This window comes from Adiantum capillus-veneris, chromosome 14, assembly GCF_014529385.1.
Source record: "Adiantum capillus-veneris isolate H3 chromosome 14, ASM1452938v2, whole genome shotgun sequence".
NCBI classification, from domain to species: Eukaryota; Viridiplantae; Streptophyta; class Polypodiopsida; order Polypodiales; family Pteridaceae; genus Adiantum; species Adiantum capillus-veneris.
In genome coordinates, this window is record NC_140944.1 from 13009743 (window position 1) to 13031360 (window position 21618).

The window sequence follows — 21618 nt, forward strand, 5'->3', positions numbered from 1 at the left end:
TGATCAGAGATGTAAGACTCAATAAATCCAGAACAACTGAATTTGCAATCTAAGACTGCCCATCTGTTTGCGGGTGGAATGGTGACGAGAAGTGCAACTGTGTGCCAATGTTCTCCCAAATAGCCCTCCGAAACAAACTCGTGAATCGGGGATCTGTATCGGAGACTATTGTCTCAGGCATGCCATGTAATCGAAATATCTGTGCAATGAATAGTCTCGCTAAATGATCCGGCTTGACTGTTTTCTTCATTGGAATGAAGTGAGCTTGCTTGCTAATCTATCGATGACAGTCCAAATGGCATCATGCCCACTCTGTGTCTTCGGGAGATCAAAGATGAAATCCATCACAATACTTTCCCAGGGGCGGGTCGGAATGGGTAAAGGTTGTAGTAATCCTTCTTATGCCTATCAAACTTAACCTTCTGGCATACCAAACAACTGCGAACAAAGTCGTCCACATCCTTCTTGAGTCTCAGCCAAAAGAAATAGCGCTCCACACCTTTTAAGGTGGTGTCGATGCCGCGGTGACCTGTCAAAGGTGGACAATGACACTGAGCAGTCAAAACCTTTTCCCTCGACGGCTGTGTGACGCACAACATCGTAGTAGCCATCCCGTATGGAATATCCCGCTACTACCTCCCCATTCTGTATTCGAGTGAATACATCGGAGAAATCCGGATCGGTGGCGTACTGATCAACCATATTCTTGAAGTTTCTATGATGAATCGCGGAAATAGCCAAGACTAGCGGCTTCCGAGACAACGCATCTGCCACCAAGTTTTTCTGTCCCTGAACATGGACAATGTGGAAGTGAAACTGTGACAAGATGTTAGCACACTGCATCTGTGCTGTCAATTCCAGCCTTGAAAACAATCGGCTTCATAGGCAATCTCAGGGTCGTTTTGCATTAAGACCGCTCCCAGACTATGACCACAAGCATCACAATATACTTTGAATGACTTTTGCAAGTTGGCAAAGCCAGTAGTCAGTTTTTCCTTAAGTGTTTGAAAGGTAGTCAACTCTGTCGGTCCCCGCGAGAAAGGGACTCCTTTCTGAATCAATATGTGCAAAGGGGAAGCTACCTCTGCAAACTTCCGTATAAACCGCCGGTAGTAAGAACACAAGCCCAAAAAGCTTCTAACTTCATGAACATTCTTTAAATCTGGCCAATCGCGGATAGTCTCAATCTTGGCCGGGCCCATCTGTACTCCTGCTGTTGAGACGATGTGTCCCAGAAAGTGCATCTCCGGCAAGAAAATTTCACTCTTTTTGGCATTGATAACCAATCTGTGATCACGCAATGCCTAAAAGACCTGTAGCAGATGGTTTCGATGTTCTGCTTCATCCTTGGAGAAAACTATAATATCATCAAAGAAAGTGTTGACAAAAGATCGATGTTCTTGGAAAAATACTATCCATCATTCGGTTAAAAATTGTTGGAGCATTGGTAAGTCCAAAAAGGCATCACCAGAAATTCATATAAACTAAAGCTTGTCCAAAATGCTGTCTTGTAGACATCTCCCGGAGTGATTCTGATATGATGATATCTGCTTTTTAAATCAATCCTGCTGAAACAAGAGGATCCCTGAAGTCGGTCAGGAATATCATCGATCCTTGGAATCGGAAATCTGTTCTTGATAGTGATTTTATTGAGAGCTCTATAATCAATGCACATTCTCCAAGATCAGTCTTTATTTAATACCAACAAAACCGGAGAGCAGTAGGGTGAAGTACTCGACCGGATAAGACTCTTTTCTAGGAGGTCTTTCACTTGGTTCATGATTTCTTCATTCTGGGCTCGGCTAACATGGTAAGGTGGCCGGTTAGGTGGTCTGCTTCCACGAATCAGATCAATAGTATGATCCTTGGACGAGATGGGGGTAACTCGCCTGGCAGGCCTTCAGAGAAACAATCAGCATGTGTGTGGAGAAAATCTTGGCGTTCTTTGTCAAGTTCAAACATGTTCGTTCTATGTTCATCATTCAACTCTTTCAAATAGATCGAGTAAACAAAAGACTAATTTTCATAGGAACGGACTGGCCCTTCAGTTTTACATCAAGTACAATTTTTCGGCTCTTTTCATTTGTCAAAGTCGCTTTCTTGGCTCGATAGTCAACCATGACGTTGTTCTTATGGTACCAAGGGACTCGTAGGAGGATGTCACACGCTTCCAAAGGCATGATGTAAAAGTCCTTGTGCCCTAAATACCCCTGACAATGCAAACGAAGTTTGCAAATGACAGGTGTAATGGCTAAATCCCGTCCGGCCCCCGGTAGAACTGCCTCTGCTGGTGGTCCCATCTTGTCGGGCGTAATCTCCAGCCGCGCCACTAATTCAGGTGAAATGAAGTTCGGCTCCCCCATCGAAAAAGATAAGGGCTTCCTGATCTTTCACTTTTCCCCAAGCTCGCCAAAGTTCTGTACTTTCATCTATCTGGCTTGGGTCAGTATCCATGCAATCTGGTACCTGTCCTACTTTCATCTTGCCTTTTCTGGCACGTTCCTTTGCTGCTCTAGAACTCTCTGGCCTATCTTCAGTTTATCCTTGCGGTGCCTTTTTGGGGCACTTTGTGGAGATGTGCCCTTGTTCCCCGCAACCAAAACACTTACCCTCTTTGAGATAGTTAGCCCTTTCCCGAAGAGTCAGTCGGGGTCGTGTATCCTTCTTTTCTTGGGAACTATTTTTTTTTTTCTACTGTCATTGTTGGAGGTTTGTCTGGTCCTTTGAGTCAAGATTTCGGTAAGTCAAATTCCTTGAATGTATCGAGTTCGCATGACCCATTAATTCTTGAATAGAATCCGACTTTTGTTCAAGGCAATAATCTCGGATCTCTGTAGGGAGTCCATAGCAAAGCCACTCAATCTGCTCCTTAAAGGTGACCTTCTTAAATGAAGAGGTTGGCAGAAAAGAGTCCCAAAACCTCTCTCAATAAGCGTCCAAAAGAATCTCCCTTGGTTATCTGAAGATGGTTCCAAGCGGTTCTTACATCCCGTTCGTACTCCCGGGCCAGCCAAGAAGAAATAAAGAGCTGTTTGAATTTCAACCACTTGACTGGAGCTTCTTTCCTCATAAGAAGAGTGGACCACCATGTTCGAGCATTTGCTTTTAGAAAAGATGCAGCCCTCTTGATCTTGGAGTGCTCTAAATAATGCCCTCCAGAGAAGGTTAGGTCAAACTGCTGGATGAAGGCCAAAGCCCTTGGAGCATCTCGGAATCCAAAAAAGGATTCAAATTTTATCGACTGTCCAGCTTCTTTAAATTCCTTTGTTTTCTTGCTCTTGTCTTCGAGGAAGTCGTGTTGGTTGGCTTTGTAGAAGTGCTTCTTCTTCGCATAAAACATGTGGTCATTAGAGTTCGAACTGTCAGAGGATGACCCCTGCGTAGAGCTATCAGATTCTGGTCGGAATCTGAGTTTCTTTGTCCTTTTCTTGCTTTTTGCTTCGCTTTTTGCCCTTTCTGTCTTCCTCGCTTGAGTCTGAAGAGCTAGAAGAATTGTCGGAAGAAGAGGAAGAAGAATTGGGTAGTCCTTCAAAACGCACACGCTTCTTTTGCTTTCTTGCAGATGCAAAAGAAGATTGACGGCCCAAGCAACCAGGGTAGTTAGTCCCCCTCTTGCGCTTCTTCAATTGCTTTTTTGAATGATTCTTCGTGTCCAAAATCTGACTGATCTGGGTCTGAACCACCTCTTGAAGTTCTTGTTCTGTAAACATCCTCAGAGAAGGAGGTTTCTTGATTGGCGGTTTAATTGGTGGTTCTATGGCTTTCTGCCACTAAGTATGCAATTCAGCCATGGATTGCCGAGACAAAATTTTTGCAAATTGAGGATCTTTAGCTAAGTGAAGCATCTGCTTTGTGCACTCGTCAACCTGTTGTCGACATTGCATCTCTTGGCGTTCATACTGTGTAGGCCGAGGTGGCCCGTACTCATCTTCTGCTAAGTCATTTAAATCTTCTAGGTTGTCTCCTTCCACCTCAATGGTTGCAGAACAGGTTGAAGAATTCTTTTCGGAATCCAGAAGTGTTGCGAGAAAAGGGATCGGATTTCCTGGTAGAAGAGAAATCGGCCGTGCTCTGATACCACTGTAACAAACTTGGACACCCCAAGTCAAGATTCTACCGCGATACAGCAGAGATTCACTTCAAGACACTTCACAAAACAAGAGAGAGTCGACATGGCCCGGCGTAGTTCTGTGCCAAGAGGTATTGGCCCCAAAGACTGGCACCCCTTTCGGTATCTCTTTTATATTAACCTTTGAACGAAGTACAACCGACCTGCGGGTGCTCGTTCTCAGACTCTGCATCCAGATGCTCTACAGAGTGAGCCTCCTTGGGTCACTTGTAAACATTACAGGGGTTGCTAAAAGCAGAGCCCCCAAAGCAAGTAATCTCAAAAGCAAACTGTCCCAAAAGCTACCAGCCAAAAACAGCAGCCAGCGTAGCCTGCGGGAATCCATACAGCCACGCCAATACTGTCAGCGCGATTTGCGAAAATCCGTACAACCACGTTAGCAATCAGCGCGGTCTGCGGCGTCCGTACAGCTGCCACGTTAGCAGGCCTTTGTGCAATTTTTTAAAAAGTCTTCATGTCACCTAGGCCCCTCCCTTGGCCGTAAGTTGGGACAACTTTATTAGTGCCACGTCATCAGTTTGTGACAGACTTTGTCATGACCATCTTCTTTGCATGAGAGATGATGGGTTTATCTCACGTTCGAGGTATATGGATACCCACCTATCTAATGGAATTGGACGTGTTATTGGTTAGCTACGCATCTCACCTCACCGGTTGGAGATAGAGACTGGCCGATACAAAGGTATACCCCCAGAGGAGAGATTATGCTAAGTTTGCAAGAGAGGGCTAGAGACAAAGGAGCATTATATTTGCAAGTGCACAACATACTATGAGATCCGTGGGCATTTTCATTAATTATTCAAAGAGGTCTTTGGCCCCTTATCCTGCATCATGAATTACTAGGAACAGAGGTACCTAGGTCTCTTCTTGCTGAAGATCCGTAGGCTCAGAGAGACCACCCTTAGGAGTAGAGGACCTATACATAGAGATACAGAGGTAGATCACTACTTTTTACAGAGAGACTACTTGGGGATGGCCCACCATAGGTTATCCAATCACCCCCTCATTGGGCATCCTTCTTGATTGAGCCATCCAGCTTCGCCGCTCACAACGCCAAGGATGCGAGGATCTTCGCATTGTATTTGAGGTATACATAAAGGCTACGGAGCATCGTTGAGCGAGCACGTCCCCCTAGAGAGTTGACTATAAAGGACATTGAGGCCATATTGCAGAGACCCATGAGAGAGTTCATGGGATGATCACCATTTGATACTTACTCCATCGTACAGTTCATTAGCCCTTATGTGATTTTACCCCTCCCCATATGCTTTGAGATGATGTACTATGTGACGTTGATGTGATGATGATGAGGATGTTGGGTAGGCTTACATACCTACCCACTCTAGGTACCCCCACTTATTTTAATTTTTATGTTCCCTAAACATTGTACTAGAGTCACACATGGATGTAACCTTGTGGTCTCATAGGTCATTTTGGCCTTTTGAAGATGTTAATATAACATTTCATTTCATCTCTCTCTCTCTCTCTCTCTCTCTCTCTCTCTCTCTCTCTACCCACTCTAGTTACCCTCATTTATTTTATTTTTATGTTACCCAAACATTGTAGTAGAGTCACACATGGATGTAACCTTGTGGTCTCATAGGTCATTTTGGCCTTTCAAAGATGTCAATATAGCATTTCATTTCATTTCATTTTAGTTCATCTCTCTCTCTCTCTCTCTCTCTCTCTCTCTCTCTCTCTCTCTCTCTTTCTCTCTCTTTCTCTCTTTATCTATCTGTGGGAAACCTCAAAGAGAGGAAAACCCACCAAAAAGATGAAGTACAAGCGAAGGAACACAAAAGTGTTCGACTGTACAAAACAGCTAAAAGCATTCATAAGACAATTGATGTATCTCTGTAGTGATATCACCAACTTCCAAGGCGAACCGTAAAGACTGCCTAAGGGAAAGTTTGAAGAAAGGCAGGGGATCTGCATGAATTCAATGAAACATATGGCCATTACGCTGTCGCCACAGGCTCCAGTAAGCCCAAAACTTGACCCACATGAAGAAGACTGCAAAGCACTGCAACGCCGGTGAGAAGATACCAAAAGCCCAAAACCGTTTATGGAAGACCGTCGAGGGAAAACGGAGCCGCATACACGAAAATACCCGACAAAAAAAGTCTCGAGTAATACAACAGTCCCACAAGAGGTAACAAACATCCTCCTCGGCAGATGAGCAACGGACACAGGATGAAGGGCGGATATGGCGCATCCTAAGAAAGGTACCCACAGGGAGCACACCAAGTAAACAACGCCAAAGAAACAAATGCTCCTTCAGCGGCAAACGGCTTTCCCATAATGCAGATAGAAGCCTTCTCCACGAAATATCTGATTTATGCATGTGCCAAACAGCGTTGCAATGATCAACAAGCCATGGTTGAGGTAGAAGAAGAGCATATGCCCGACCAGCAGAAATATCTTGAAATGGTATTTCCCAAAGATTCTAGTTAGACATGCGATTACCATCAGCCAAGGGTGAAACGGGCAAAAAACCAACCAACATTCTTTTCAATTCTCTCTAGAGCTGGCGATAATGCATGCCCAATCCAAAACGGGGAGCGGCAAATGGAAACTCCAAAGTGAAACCAGCTGCATTCACCACATCCTCAACCACCCGAATGCCACTGCAGGAGAGGAAATACGCTTGGCGAGGCGAGCGGTCAATCAAGGTAAGAGAAAAGGCCCGGCTCCAATGAAGACTCTCTAAGAAGGGAGTTTCTTTGCGTTCGAGCATTCCATGATAGATGATTCGTAACCTGTTTCTAGGCAGAGAGCTAGGTGGAAGCAAGCGGGCATCGAGGAATATGGCCATCCATCTTACCAAATACCACCTCCCAAATAGATGGTTGCCAATGACCAAACGAGGACGTAACCACATGCTGGCTCAAGTGCGCAAACATAAGAGTCCAAGGCTGAGATTGTTGTGTAAGTGTAGGCAATAGCATAGCCTTCCTAGCTAGGACATGCCTACGCAGGTCCAAAATATTCAGACCACCAAATCGCTTTGGTGTACAAAGTTTTGTCATTGACATCAGACGCAGGCCTTTTTTTGTGTGCATGATTTCGCCACAAATGAGACAATATGGCCGACATGAGAGAGTCAAGACAGTGACGAGGCCAGTGCAACAGTGGCAAAAAGAACTGAACATATGCCATGAGGATACTCTGAACGATTTCAGGCAAACATGCAGTGGCCAAGTAGAAAGCTTCTAGTAATGTACTTTAACATTCAAGCGTTGCATAACCCAGTCTACTTTTTGCGTGTGAGTGACGTTCCATCCAATTGGATAACCCAAATGCCTGGTGATCACATTTGGAGGAACAATCTCTCTTGGCCACAACAGAGCATGCCAATCACAAGAACGGAGTGGTAAAAGCTTGGATTTACGGAAGTTGACTTTAAGACCAGCCGCAATCGCAAACAATTCCAAAGCTTCCATAATCACTTGAACATCGCTTTGTTGATTGCGGGGCATAAACAACGAGTCATCCGCATAAGCTTGTCCAATAAATGAATGACCCGATGGCTACTGCAAACCATGAAGATGCTGCACAGATGTCAAGTGATCAAGATACATCAACATAGGATGAGTGGCAATAGCATACAACAAAGCGCTAAGGGGGCAACCTTGCCTAACCGAACAACCAAGCGGCCATGATTTGGTCAATTCCCCTTCCAGGATCCCCGAAGACGTGCTGCAAGCATACAAGAAATAAACCACATTGGCCAATTTAGGACCAAACCCGAGACACCTCATTGTGGCAGCAATAAAATCCATTGCACAGTGTCAAAGGCCTTTTCAATGTCAACTTGCATGACCAGCACATCCTGTTGCGTGTACTTAGCATACTCCATGCCAATCAAAACATTTGCCAAATTGTCAACGATTTGACGACGAGGAATAAAACCATACTGAGCCTAATGAAGTCCTGTAAACAAGCAGTCCTTAATGCGATGGACCAACATTTTAGCCAATAACTTGTAAACCACCGGCGTCAAAGTTATGGGCCGCCAATGAGAATTGCTCGCAGAGTGCTTGCTTGGGCAATAATTTAAGTAAACCCTCTTTCCATGATACTGGCAAATCGTGTTTTTCCCATGCCGCATTTACCATGAAAAGTAGGGGTTGTTTAAGAGCATCCCAAAAGGAGAGGAAAAATTCCACAGGAAGTCCATCCCAACCCGGAGATCTCCAACGGCCCAATGCAAGCAGGGCACCATGCAATTCAGAAGCAGAGAAAGGATTCTCAAGGCATTGTGCCTCCCACGGAGACATGATTGGACGAACATAAGAAAGCAACAATTGACGCGGTCGACAAGCTACCGAAGATGGCTGAGATGGGGCTGCAAACACCTGATGATAGTGTGCCTAAGTTCATAATGAACAAAGGCATAATCAAAACACATTTAAGGAAAAGGGCATACAATGATGGGTCAATCTCCTGTAGAGACAAACAATCATAAAGAGATTGATGTAAAGATTGTTTGAAAAAGGAGGTTTGAATTAGTGACTCATCAAAAACAGACTGATTTCTGGAGTGCCAACTGGTCCAAATGGCCTAGTACCAGAGCCAATAAAAAAAAGCTCTATATTTTTAGAGAGCAAGAGCAAGAATGCAAAACAACAAAAAACGTAAGATATAAAAGGAAAACGAGCTCAAAAAAGCCTTGCTATATGATCCAACAAATTGCGAGAGGCTGTACAATTCCATAGTAGATGAGAAACCGTTTCAATAGATGCACCACAAACGTAACAAAGAGAGGATATCACATAACATCTTGCCAAAAAAGACTCCAGTGGAAGAACTACAAGCAAGCAACTCCATAGAAAATGCAGACATTTTAAAGGCGTCTTATTGCTTCATATCATCTTGATTTGTTTCCTTGACCATGACAAAAACTTATGCATTCACCAAATTCTATTTGTGTAGTCATGAACCCATTGTCTATGAAGGAGGAAAGTGTAAACTGAATGCATAGAAATCTGTGGCAGAGACAAAGGACCACGAGAAAGGGTGGCCCATTATAGGATTCAATCCTCCAATCTGTCCGATTCATCCAAAGGAGGAATATGATCAGATGGTGCTGAATCTTTCGTCATAAAGGATGAGAATAATAGCCTATGCGACATTTAGTACAAGCATCTACAAAAGATAGTACTTGACCTCTATCATCCAGTACATCTTAAGTGAAGTATACACCTTTTTTTAACAAGTAAGCCTTCCTAGGCTCCTCGATAGCTATTGTCATGGCATATATTCAAATCTTTTTGCCAATGACAATGTGGAGGAAAGTGGATATAGATAGTTTTATGTGTTCGGCCATGGATATTATTTGCAAATAAAAAAGGACTTCACCTTATAGGCTTTGTTCTCCAAAACAGCACGGTGGTTTGAATATCCTTAACATACACTTTCATGCATTGGCTCGAAAAGACCTCTTTGCTACTCGAGTTTGTATCTCAAAGACAGCCTTGGGCTATTATGTTGGCAGATGTGTGTTAAGATGTCTTCTATATCTTTTGGCAATTGGACAGTCACGCATTGGGATGCATGTTTTGGTCCGTAAACGAACATGCAATTGCCATACAAAAAGTTTCGAATAATCAGGCTTTTGCTTTACCCTTTGCATCACCCACTGCATCATTTTCTGACGTTAGAAATGCCAGCATAACAGGTAGCCCAAATGTCTGACCACATGTGTCGGTGAAGGAATTTCACCCAACCAAAACAAATTATGCTAGGGCTGCGTATTAATGGCTAGAAGTTTGGGTTTCCGAAATTTAACATAAAGGCCAGCAGCCTGCCCAAACAATTCCAGTGCTTTCATTAACCTCTGTACATCTGATTGCATATTGCGGGGCTTAAAAAAGGAATGATTGACATAAGCTTGTGCTACAAATGATTCACCATTTGGCAATTGCAAACCATGGATTGCACCTTACGTTTACAAGTGATCCAAATATGTAGGCAAAGGATGAGTAGCCACACCATAAAGTAGAGCACTCAAAGGGCAGCCTTGTCTAAAAAATCTTTGTAAATTTCAAGAATCAATAAACCGGGAGCCAAGCATGAAGGAAGCATCTCTATCATGCTGCAACCTCAATCCAAAACCTAATTGTGCTAATGGCATGGAAATATAATCCCTGCTAAAGGTATCAAAGGCTTCGTCAATATCAACTTGAAGCACTAGCACATCCTGTTTAGTATATTTGGCATATGCCAAGCCAATATATGCATCAGTCACGTTATCATAAATCTGCCTTTGAGGGTTGGAACCTTGAGCAGGGTGCAATCCATTTTGGAAGAAGCCCTTAATTCTATTAGCCAACATCTTAGTAACCAACTTATAAATAACTCACATGAGAGTGATAGGACACCAATCAGAAAACGATTCACATAATGCTTCTTTGGAAAATCTTGACCAATTCTTACTTCCAAGAAACTGGCATACATTCATCTTCCCATGCTTGATTTATCACGAACAAAATTGGTTTTTCCAAAAAGGGCCAGAAAGCAATAAAAAAATTCAATATCAAATTGTCCCAACCAAGTGATTTCCTTTCACCCATCGAATGCAAAGCTTCCTTTATCTCTTCTTCTATAAAAGGGTCCTCTTAACGCCATAGCATCACAGGGAGAAATAATGGAATTGTTTCCTAAAGATGCAAATCATGAGGAGTGGGCTTTATAATTCATGAGAGGAGTGGAAGGATAGGTAATCATGTATGCCTTTGTTGTGTGTGTAAGGGGAAATTCCAGCCACCAGGACCAGCCCTGGGATGGAAGACTGAATGAGGGCAATCCTTTCCCTACCGAAAGTGGGATCAAGGCGAAGTAGAGCGTAGAGCAAGGCTTGCTTAACTGTGGCTCTGAGAACATAGAGCATAGAGCGAGACACCGAGGCTTGCTTAACTGTGGCTCTGAGAACATCCTTGGCGAATATAGGGCACCTATTGACACACACATGCGTATGCATCCATTTATTTTTTTGTTTTAGACCCCCCCACATAAACACCCACACCCACACATACACTGACCTTAGAGCGTATTCAAAGAGAGATACATGTCCATGATGTGTAAAATCAATCTTATTACGTTATAGTTTTCAGTCTCTTTTTGTGGTGGTGGCACACTATGGTGGCTAGAAGAGTGTGCCTTTGCAAGCTTTTGAAGTCAACTGATGGTGTTTAAGATAATTTGCACAGGAGAAAGTTGTCATATTGAAGTCAGCAGGAGTTATTGCAGCATCACCTAGTGCAGTCTTTGAAATGCTTATTGATGTTCAAAATCCTCACAGAAAAGAGTGAGGACTTTGGATTTATTACTCTTGAATACTGACTAGTTCTCTGCTTCTTTCTTGTACTGAAACCACCCAGTTGACATCACGAATTCTTTATGATGAGCAGGTGGGATGTCTTGACAGCTGATTTGAAGCTTGTTGAAGAGATTGATGGACATTGCGATATTGTATATGGAACTTTTGATCCTAAATATCTGAGAAGGTTTCTGCTAATACTGCCTAACATTCATCTCCCCCCTCCCCCCCCACCCCCGCAGGGGGGGGAAAAAAAAAACAAGAACTGTGTTAGTTCAGTATCATTTAGGTAATGAGAGGTTAATCAGTACGCGTCCTTAACGCCAATGGGAGGATGCCTTCTAAGCTGTAATTGAGCATCTAGCAGGTGAGGCTATTTATAGTTCACCAATCAAAGAAGATACACAATGCTTTGTCCTAGTATTACATAGACTAGGATGTGATTTCATGAGTAGATTGAGGAGATTTTCCTTGTAAGTATAGATTGTACATTCATCCTGATGAGGAGTTTCCACAATCTGGTTTAGATAGACTATGTTGCAGATAAGATTCTTAAAGAAAGCAGTAATCTTTTGTGTGTAGATGGAACTCCAAGAGAGACTTTCTGTTTTCACGTTTTTGGCGCCATGATCCTGACAACACTTACTGTGAGGCTTCTCTCTTCCCAGTTGTGGTCAATCTGCTTGGAAAGTTCTCTAAAGTGTTGTTCCTTTGATCATAAGCATGTATGGGCACAGAGCACGAAAGAAGTCATTTAGGACCACCTCAAGCTGAGCTTTTTGATAAAGTGCATTTTGCATTCATTCATTGAACATGGGCTGTACAAGTATGAATGCTTATTCATAGTAAATTCGGCATTTTGATTATGTTGTCACTGTTGCAGCAATATTTCAGTCCTCAATCTCGCACAAAGACTGGCCAAAACGACGGGGATATCGAAGGATTAAGCTGAATAGTGAGTTTTGGCAATGTCACATGGAATCTATTCTTTCTTTGCATATGCAAATTTTTTAAGTGGAGGAAGCTAAGAAAAAAAATCTGCTGCAGCTACAACTTGGGAAATCAAACCTCTTCCTTTCAACAGACTGAATAGCTCAATGTCCTTAGTGACACAAACAATGGAAATACGATCTACTGGTTGGGGAAGGTGGAGGAAAAAGTATTTTGCAAAACTGGATAAAACAATGCCCTACATTGTCCTTTGCCAGGTAGCAGGTAAATTTGTTGAGCACCATATGATTGCAGATGAGAAGCAAGGAAACACATAACAATTGTTGAACTTTTTAAGAGCTACAATACTTTTATTTCAGAGAGCCAATTTATTAGGGCTTAATCTAGTAACCAATGTCTGCAAGCCTTCTTGATAGTGCACAAGGCTCAAGCTATTGTCAGCTTGTCTAAAATTGATACTGTGTAACAGGTCTGAGAGACTATTTTGCGGCCAACCCGGTTCCAGATGATAACATTGCAACAGTACCTACCGTCAGGAAAAGTGACCCGTTAGGTACTTCTAACGAAACACATGAGGCTGACGATGCCACACAAGATGAGTTTTATGATGCAATCGCAGCAGTTACTGATGAAGAAGATGATGAAGACAGTGGCGAGGAATTGTCAAAGTTTGAAAAGGTATGTGGAGTTAAGCTGTCTATCAGGTATACTTGCATAAAAGCAGGTCTTGTGGCCTACAATTGAGCTGAAGAAACAGGCTTGAAACTTTTCTATAATATAAATCAACGGAGGGAAAATCAGTTTCCTGCAGTAAGCATAAAGAATTGTATAGACAAAGACATACAAAAAAGATAGCTTAGGGGAATATATTATTGCCAACAAGTAAGAGACAATGGTATTCCTGGTGCCAGGCTCTCATGCAACTGCTTCCTGTCACGAGGCTACATGCACTAGCCACTTGGATAGAGCTTTTGACAATTGACTGCTTAGGATAAAACCATTCCTCACTTTACAATGAACAGGTAATCTTACTAATGATCTAAACAGACAGCTGGCTCTTTTGATGTAGAACCAATAGTCATGAATGGTCCAGCTGAGTTGGGCATTTTGAGCCTGCCAAGGTATCAGCATGGTGGGCTTTGACACAGAAAAGTTAGTGGCAGTCTATGATAGCTTGATGCGATGCCTTTACTGGCTCTTTTGATGTAGAACCAATACTGTGCAAGAACTCTTTGAATGGTCCAGCTGAGTGGGGCATTTTGAGCCTGCCAAGGTATCAGCATGGTGGGCTTTGACACAGAAAAGTTAGTGGCAGTCATATGATAGCTTGATGCGATGACTTTACTGTTAAGGTGTTCAGCCTGCAGAGGGAATGACGTGATGGGATGCCCCATGTTCAAGCTACATCCAAAATTGTCTTAGTTAAAGCTGCTTTCCGGCTACCATGGGGTCTGCTCAAGATTAGTTTGTCTTTTCATGCACATTGAAGATGAAATTGCTTCATTGTGTTTATATTGTAGTAGATGTCGTGTTCTAGTGTGATGTTACTTTCCTGCTACCATGGGGTCTGATTAAGAATAGTTTGATTTACAGCGCACACTAAAGTGAAGTTGCTTTGCTGTGTATAATATGCAGTATATTTGAAGCTTTTTCTTGCTTCCTTTTCTGCAGTTACATAATTATTTGGTTTTCCACCACAGGTCAAGAGCCACCGTTTTAAGAATATTGCGTTGGGAATAAGTGCCTTCACGCTTCCTGGTATGTCAATTTACTTTTACTGTTCATTACAAACTCTTGCATGCAATTTTGTCAGCAGATTCTTGTTCCCTTTAAGCTTTTGCAACAATTCAGTAATTGTTTGCTCAACAGCAGTTTCTCTTCCTAACACTTCTTATTATTGCTCAATTTTGCTCAGCAAAGTCTTTGGAAAATGAACTTGTGAGTGACTCAAGTCCCATGGAAATATCTCCGAGTGATTTCAAAGGTTCTTTATGTCCAGCTTCTGGCATTAAGGACTCCAACTGCTGGACTGAACCTGGGGGAAGAGAGTTCATGGTGCGTGGAAAGACATATTTAAAAGACTATTTGAAGGTAAGAGCTATATTCTTTCAATGAAGAGCCTCTGTTAACCAGCTTTTATTCGATGAATGTGGGATATGTTTGCTATTGTATGCAACATGTGTGGAAATGCCTCAACACCTCTTTATGTTCTCGTCTAATCTACTGATTCCCTGTTCCTAATTGGCTGACTATCATTAGGTTTCTGGTGGAGAACCTTTATTAAAGCTTCTTGCAGTGGACTGGTTTCAGTCAGACAATAGGATAGATGCTGTTGTGTCTAATAAAAACTCCCTGGTCCAGGTTATTCCTTTCAAGCCTTAGAGCAAACACGTTTTACAAATAAAACATTAATAAGCTGCTTGCCATGCATGCAATTGAATGAATTGTGTGACTGGTTAGTGTTTTGACATACCTTTGTGCATGAAGCTGCTTCCCCTCGGTTGATGTAAACTTGAAGTCTGGAAATGCTTGAGAAGCATTTTCTGTAAAGAGGTTTCTTTTGACTTATGTTGGTTTTATTTTCTTCAACTAAGCCATTTGGTCCTTACCTTGGTATTCTAGTGATCTCAAGAAAACATCATCAACATTTTAGTGGGCCAAAGAACACTCATAACCTTATTTTTGCAGTCTGAAGCAGCAAAGAAACTACCATTCCTTCTGGTAATAAATCTACAGGTAATGCCTTTCTTACCTGTTGTTATCATTACATCTAGAGGTGCTGCATTCTTGTAAATTTATATGTGGTCTTCCCAGCTTTGCATGCTGTATTTTCCGGTACCCACCACCCATCCGTGCACACGCTTTTACTTGTGGAAGGAGGGACATTCAAGAACTATGTACGGAGTGACTGAACAATGTAGGAAAGTGCAGCCTCAAAGTGGGCATCTCCTCTAATGAACTTCCAATCTTGTTTGTCGACACAGCCAGGCTTGCTTAATCCCTGTTTGCACGCTTCGTTCTAAAAACAGTCATGAAAGGGTTGTACTAAGGTCTGTCCCATTCTTTAGTGACAGGAATGTCAGAAAGAGATTGGTGCAGGGATCTTCAAAAGTAAGGGTATCTGTTAGCAATGGTATATTAAGAAGTACCCACATTGTGAAGTTTCCAGATGGTTCAGTGTCCAAATTGCACCCAAAAGAAGAAAGTATCACTGCCAAATCTGAACTAAGAAAAATGGTGTTTAAGAGAGTCAGACATTAATAAAATGAGCTCTTGAAAGCAAGCGGTTTAAGCGCCACATTGATGGCAGGTAACTGAGGCTACCTTTATGAAAAGAAGCAAAGGAGCATACATAGCCGAAGAAAGAGGCCCTCCTTAAGAGAAATTTTTACACAAGAAAAAGATCCTTCTATTAGTTATTAAAACTGCCCAGCGGGCTACAAACCGTTTGGGACAGTTTGCTTTTGAGTTTATGGCTTTTGGGGCTCTGCATTTGGCATCCTTGTAAGAATAAAAAGGACCCAAGGGCCTCACTCCTCAGAGCATCTGGACACAGAGTCTGAGAGTGGAGGACCCGCGGGAGTTGTATTTTGCTCAAGCATTAATATAAAGAAATACCGAAAGGGGCGCTAGTCTTTGAGGCCAATCTCTCTGGGCACGGTACTACGCCGGGCTGTGTCGACCAAATTCGATTGTGATTTTGACGTTGTGAAGTATTTTAAGTGATTCTCTTGTGTGTCGTGCCTGATTCTCGTCTTGGGGGTGACCAAGATTGTGATAGTGGTATCAGACAACGGCCGATTTCTCTTCTACTGGGAAATCTGATCCTCTTACCGTGACACACATGGATTCAAACGACGAATCCCGCATAAATCAGACAAACCCTCCTGATACTTTGGAAACGGGAGGCGGTACATAGAATTCAAGTGGATTAGCACAACACGAGTACGGGCCACCTCGGCCTACACAATATCAGCTCATGGAGATGCAACGACAATAGCAGGTTGACAAGTGCGCGAAGCAGATGCTCGAGTTTGCGAAGGATCCACAATATTAATTTTTTTTGACCCGGCACTCGATTGATGAGGTGCACACGCATTGGCAGAAAGCCATTGATACCCCAATCAGGTCAGTCCCCAAGCAACCTCTTGTTCCACGGATGTTTATTGAAGATAAACTCGAGGACATTGTTGAAAAACGTGTCAACCAACTATTGGGTTCAAAAGAAAAGCAGCTGAAGAAACGTAACAAGGGAATTGACTTCCTCGATTACCTAGGCCAAAAATCCTCTTTTGAAAACGCCAGAAAGCAGAAGAAGCGTGTACGCTTCGAAGGATTGTCCAATTCGTCCTCGTCTTCTTCTGACAGCTAGGACAGTTGTTTCTCTTCTGACTCGAGTGATGAGGACAGAAAGGGCAAGAAATGACGAAAAAGATCACATGTTTTATGCGAAAAGGAAGCACTTTTACAGAGCTAATCAATATGATTTCCTCGACGACAAGGGCAAAAAGGCCAAATAAATTTAAAGAGGGAGGACAATAACTTAAAGAGGGAGGACAATCAGTAAAATTTAAATCCTTTTCAGGGCTTCAAGATGCTACTACAGCAGCCAGACGAGCAATCTTCGAGGCCGGTTTGGATGGGGAGTAATCCGCATCTGTTCGACCTCAAGATAAGCGAGTCTGCAACATATGTCCAACCCATGCCCAAGAGGCCCGTGCAGTCCTCTGAGCCACATCCTTTGTCCAAGAGTCCTATGAGTGTATACATAACAAGGAGGGAGCTGTGCATTTGCCAAAAAGTGAATAATGATTTGTCTGCAGCCTGTGGCAGCGGGCAGTCACTGTGAACTTGGTTAACGGCCACAAAGTTTGCACCAAATCTGTGATCGCGTGATGAGAGAACTCAAGGGCCTGAGTCCGTAGCCAACCAAGTGCCGAATCCAAGGTCCAATTCTGCTCGTCCCGACCACAAAGTGAAAAAGAGTATCCCGCTCTAAAGTTTAGAGCATTTGCACCACATGTCGCAAGAAACAGGACATGAACTTGAAAACAAGCCGTGTCTAAGTTACTATGGGGGTCGCCAAGAAATCGAGTGGTGTAGCTGAAAAGGTCCCATCGTCTGCTGATGTTGAAATTGGAGAGGTCCCTGGAATAGCCTCAAAGGCAGATGTGTCAACCAAGAGGGGAGGGCGAAGGAATGGTTGCCTCTCCCAAACCAGCCTACTTGCAACAAAAGAGCTGCCCAAGGAACGACGTGCAGTAGTAGTGTGTTTAGAACTAGTAGCTAGAGGAGGAGGGGGTGGGGGGGGAAGGGGGGGACGGAGGTGGCTTGAAGGAGGGTGGGGGGAGGGAGGGTGGGCTGGATCCTCTTGCACAAAGGGGAGGGGGGGGGGGGTTGAGGCAATCTCTTGTTGCAAAAATCCGAAGCGGTTTCTCATAGGAACCCACTCGTGTCGAGGAACAATAGAATGGCCATCTGTGCGAGGAGCTTGGCCTTGTCAATGGCGGCCCTTGACCTGGTGCCATCCCTCCTCAGACTTGCCATCGATCGGTGTTGAAGCTGTCTCTGGGGGTCTCTGAAGCCCTAATGGGGAAAAGCTTGGAACTCAATGAAGGGTCAGCCCTAGGGGCCTATGGCTGTGAAACTGGCCGAGCTCTCCTGTGTGGAGAAGCCCTTGCAAGATGGACCATCTGTCTGCAAATGAAACAGTGGTTTGGGAGGCCCGAATACTCCACACTGCATCTGATCCAACCACCACTCACTCGAGGCAGCGGAACCACCTTCGGGAGTTTATGCTTGTCCTGAACAAGAAACCGCATAATGGGTAACCGTGCGGCCTTGGCCGCAACTGATGCAGAAGTGCGCGGGGTCTCCAAGACCGTCCCAATCATGGAGCAATCCTAGAAAGTAAGGGAAGATACTCCGGCCTCAGTCTTGGAAAGCAGACTGAGATAGGGAGATCTGCCTCCGCCTCCTCCTCCTCCTCCTCCTCAAGCTCATCTGTAGTCGGGTCGAGCCGTGGTGCCATTGTCTGAAGTCTGCGCAAGTGTGTCTGCACCCCTTAGACTTGACAAAAAGAAAAAGGTTGTTTTCTAAACTCCTCCACCCAACCCAGGAACGGAGATATACGAAAGAATGCCGAAGTAGCGAAGGCAGCTTTCTGGGTTTCTACTGACGCCAAGGTGCGAAAGCTTGGGGAGCAAACAGGATTAGATACCCTGGTAGGCCATGCCGTAAACCATGAGTGTTCGTCCTTGGTAAACCTTGAGCCGCCCGAATGCCTAGCGGGCTCATCGAGATTGCTTTGACTGCCATCTGTGGAGACTCAAACTCTATCTGCTAGTAGCCTCTCTCGAGAATCTTTACATCAATGATCTTACCCACTTCGGGAGGAGTCGGGCTTGGAGCAGGTCCCGAACCTCTCCTCTACTGCGGGACCTCTCCTCTACTAGGCCCTGTGCCAACAATCTTGCAAATGACCCAGGTGGCTTGAAGACGTTCCTCCTCGGCCATCAAGCTCGCTTGAAGACCGAGGTGGACTGTGTGCCAACAATCTTGTAAATGACCGAGGTGGCTTGAAGACGTTCCACCTCGGCCATCAAGATCGCTTGCTCTCTTGGCAAGAGAGAAAGTCCAAGGGTCGGCTCCGTTGTGTCGGACGAGGGACCTTCAGTAGAGTCCCTCTGAGCTGGAGCTGGGGCCGCCATTCTGTGTTTGCTGTTGAGGAAGGCGAGGGACGACGAAGAAGGCTAGCCGCTACGTAAAGCTGAAAGCAGCCCACATGTAGCTGGCGAGGGAAATTGTGGGGGGGGGGGGGGGGGGGGGGGGGGGGGGGGGGGCTCCAAAGTTTTGGTTAAGATTCAAGAGAGTATTTTCCAAAAGCTACTTGACCCTTTCTTTGTAGTTAAAACTTTTCTCTACCTAGCTATAAAAACCAAAATTTTGGGATACTTATCTTCTTGCTTTTATCTTGAAGTATTGCAGTTTGACACATCAATTTGAGAAGCACTATTGTGGCTGGTCTTCTCCACTACAAGAGTATTGTCTTAATATCCAAGCCTCTACCATGCAAGAGCTTAAGGATCATGTGGTTGCCGGCTACAAGATGATGGTTGAGAAGCTTACTTTTACAATTGATAAACATGCTTCTAGCAATGCTACCCTACTTCCCACTCTTACATTTTGTGACTCTAACCGCACAAATTGACAAGCTTTACAAACCCTAAATTTGACTGATGTGCAAAGAGAAGCTCTCAGAAAGAACAATCATGGTTACCAATGTTTTTAAACAAGACATACTATTAAAACAAGGGCAAAGACTTCAATAAGCTCTCATTGACAGGGAAGGTTGAGCTTGAAATAAATAGCAAATTGATACGCACTCCTGTAACATGAATAGTGCCATGCATGCGCACAAGCTCAGTGGTTCAAAGGAAGGCTGCCACATAGAAATTGTCAAGCAACACTCATGAAGATCCTCCCTGTGAGAAACCTCCACTTTGTACTTGCTGTAACAGACTTGGACACCCCAAGTCTGAAATCTGGCACGCCACACGAGAGAAACACTTTACAAACTTTATCACAACTTAAAAATAGAGTCAACACGGCGTGGTGTAGTTCCGTGCCCAGAGGTATTGGCCCCAAAATCTAGCGCCCCTTTCGGTATTTATTTTTATATTAATGCTTGAGCAAAGTTACAAAGTCCGAGGGTCCTTTCTGCTCAGTTGCTCGTCAGCAAACTGAAAAAGAGTGTGGCCCTGGTTCATATTTAAAGGCCCATGGCCTCTCACAAAAAGTAGTACATGAAAAAATCCAAAATCAAAAGCTTCTTGGCCCAGAAGCAGCCAACAGAAAACATGGAAATCTGTACGGCGCCATGTCAGCACCAGTCAGCGCATTTCGTGGGATTTCCGTACGATCTGCCACGTTAGCATGTCGGCACGTTTTTCGGGATTTTCGTACGGTTTGGCACATCATCAGTTGGTTTGAGCTGCCAGTCTTCTTTGTGACTTACCCCCCCCCCCCCCCCCCCCCCCCCCCCCCCCCCCTCTTAAAAGAATTGTAATCGCCCTCGATTACGCCTGCAAAATTAGACATAAGCCATGAATCAGTTCAGTAGACAGTGACTCTAAGTACCGACGCACTAGAAAACACAAATCCAGTACTTGCACAAAGACAACAGTCACTGAACATCAAATCACATTCAAATCAAATCACACAGAATCCATCGAGATCTAGGACCCAAGATTCCTGGCAACGTGTTTAGTAATCGTATCTAGATCCACACCGGACCTCACTGATGTCGGATTGTCCATAGAATCTCAAGACCGAAATGCTGCAGTCATTTCATCTCTTAAACATGCACTCAAACACATGAGTGAGCACTCAAAAATCAGATCCATTTCCAGGAATTCCAATTCACAAATCACACACTCAGTTCAAACACAATGCTTCAATCATTCAGTCTAGTCATCTCATCCGTTCAGAATTCTTGATGCACCTAGATCCCTATGTAGCCATCTCGTCCCTCGGGAACTCTTGATGCGCTTACCACAATATCCAGTCATCTCATTCATATGGGAATCATCAGTCATCATCATTCTTCAAAATTCACGATGCTTATTTTGAATCGTGATCGGGTTCATTCTTGAGGTGTCATTGCTCCCCATTGCATTCATATGCAAATTCCTCACCTGTTATCTGTACACAAATAATAAGATCTTCCAAAAAAACATTATTTTACACATATATTAGAGTCATCTTCGGGAATACCCATTTCAAAGTTCTTCATTCATAAAGTCATCAAGCAGAATACTGTCAGCACATCAATATCCCTTTCAATTTTCTATGCAGTGTTTGTTCTGGAGCGAGTATCTTCTTGCCCAGTTCTATTTTAGTATGTTGATCGTTCTCATTCTTGTGCCCTTTTGAGGCACTGCGCAGATATATGTCCTTGTTTCCCACAATCAAAACACTTCCCCGTTTTGAGGTATTTGTCTTTCTATTTCTCTGTCAGTTGGGGACGTGCATCTTTCTCTTCTTCTGTCATCATTTGTCGAAAATTGATATGTTGGATAAGTCAAGTTACCTGAATGCATAGCAAACCCTTGCTTAGCATGTCCTATCAGTTGCTGTATGGACTCAGATTTTTGTAATAAGCAGTAATCTCGTATCTCTTTGGGAAGTCCACAACAAAATCACTTGATTTGCTGCT

The 21618-nt window shown here is 43.7% G+C and overlaps 1 protein-coding gene across 7 annotated transcripts in view; it reads left to right on the top strand.

Annotated features, from left to right (window-relative positions):
- The window catches only part of LOC147441921 (protein ENHANCED DISEASE RESISTANCE 2-like), a 195149-nt gene that overhangs the window by 97941 nt on the left and 75590 nt on the right, over nucleotides 1-21618 (top strand). For all 7 annotated transcript variants that reach the window (XR_015190165.1, XR_015190166.1, XM_086528311.1 and 4 more), the window contains exons 10-19: nucleotides 11341-11438; nucleotides 11542-11637; nucleotides 12033-12097; nucleotides 12334-12405; nucleotides 12498-12665; nucleotides 12871-13079; nucleotides 14102-14159; nucleotides 14317-14492; nucleotides 14661-14762; nucleotides 15090-15137. Coding sequence is in view for 5 of the 7 variants with exons in the window: in XM_086528311.1 (XP_086384437.1) it covers nucleotides 11341-11438; nucleotides 11542-11637; nucleotides 12033-12097; nucleotides 12334-12405; nucleotides 12498-12665; nucleotides 12871-13079; nucleotides 14102-14159; nucleotides 14317-14492; nucleotides 14661-14762; nucleotides 15090-15137 (1092 nt within the window). In the remaining 2 variants the exon portion in view is untranslated. The remainder of the gene's footprint in view (nucleotides 1-11340; nucleotides 11439-11541; nucleotides 11638-12032; nucleotides 12098-12333; nucleotides 12406-12497; nucleotides 12666-12870; nucleotides 13080-14101; nucleotides 14160-14316; nucleotides 14493-14660; nucleotides 14763-15089; nucleotides 15138-21618) is intronic.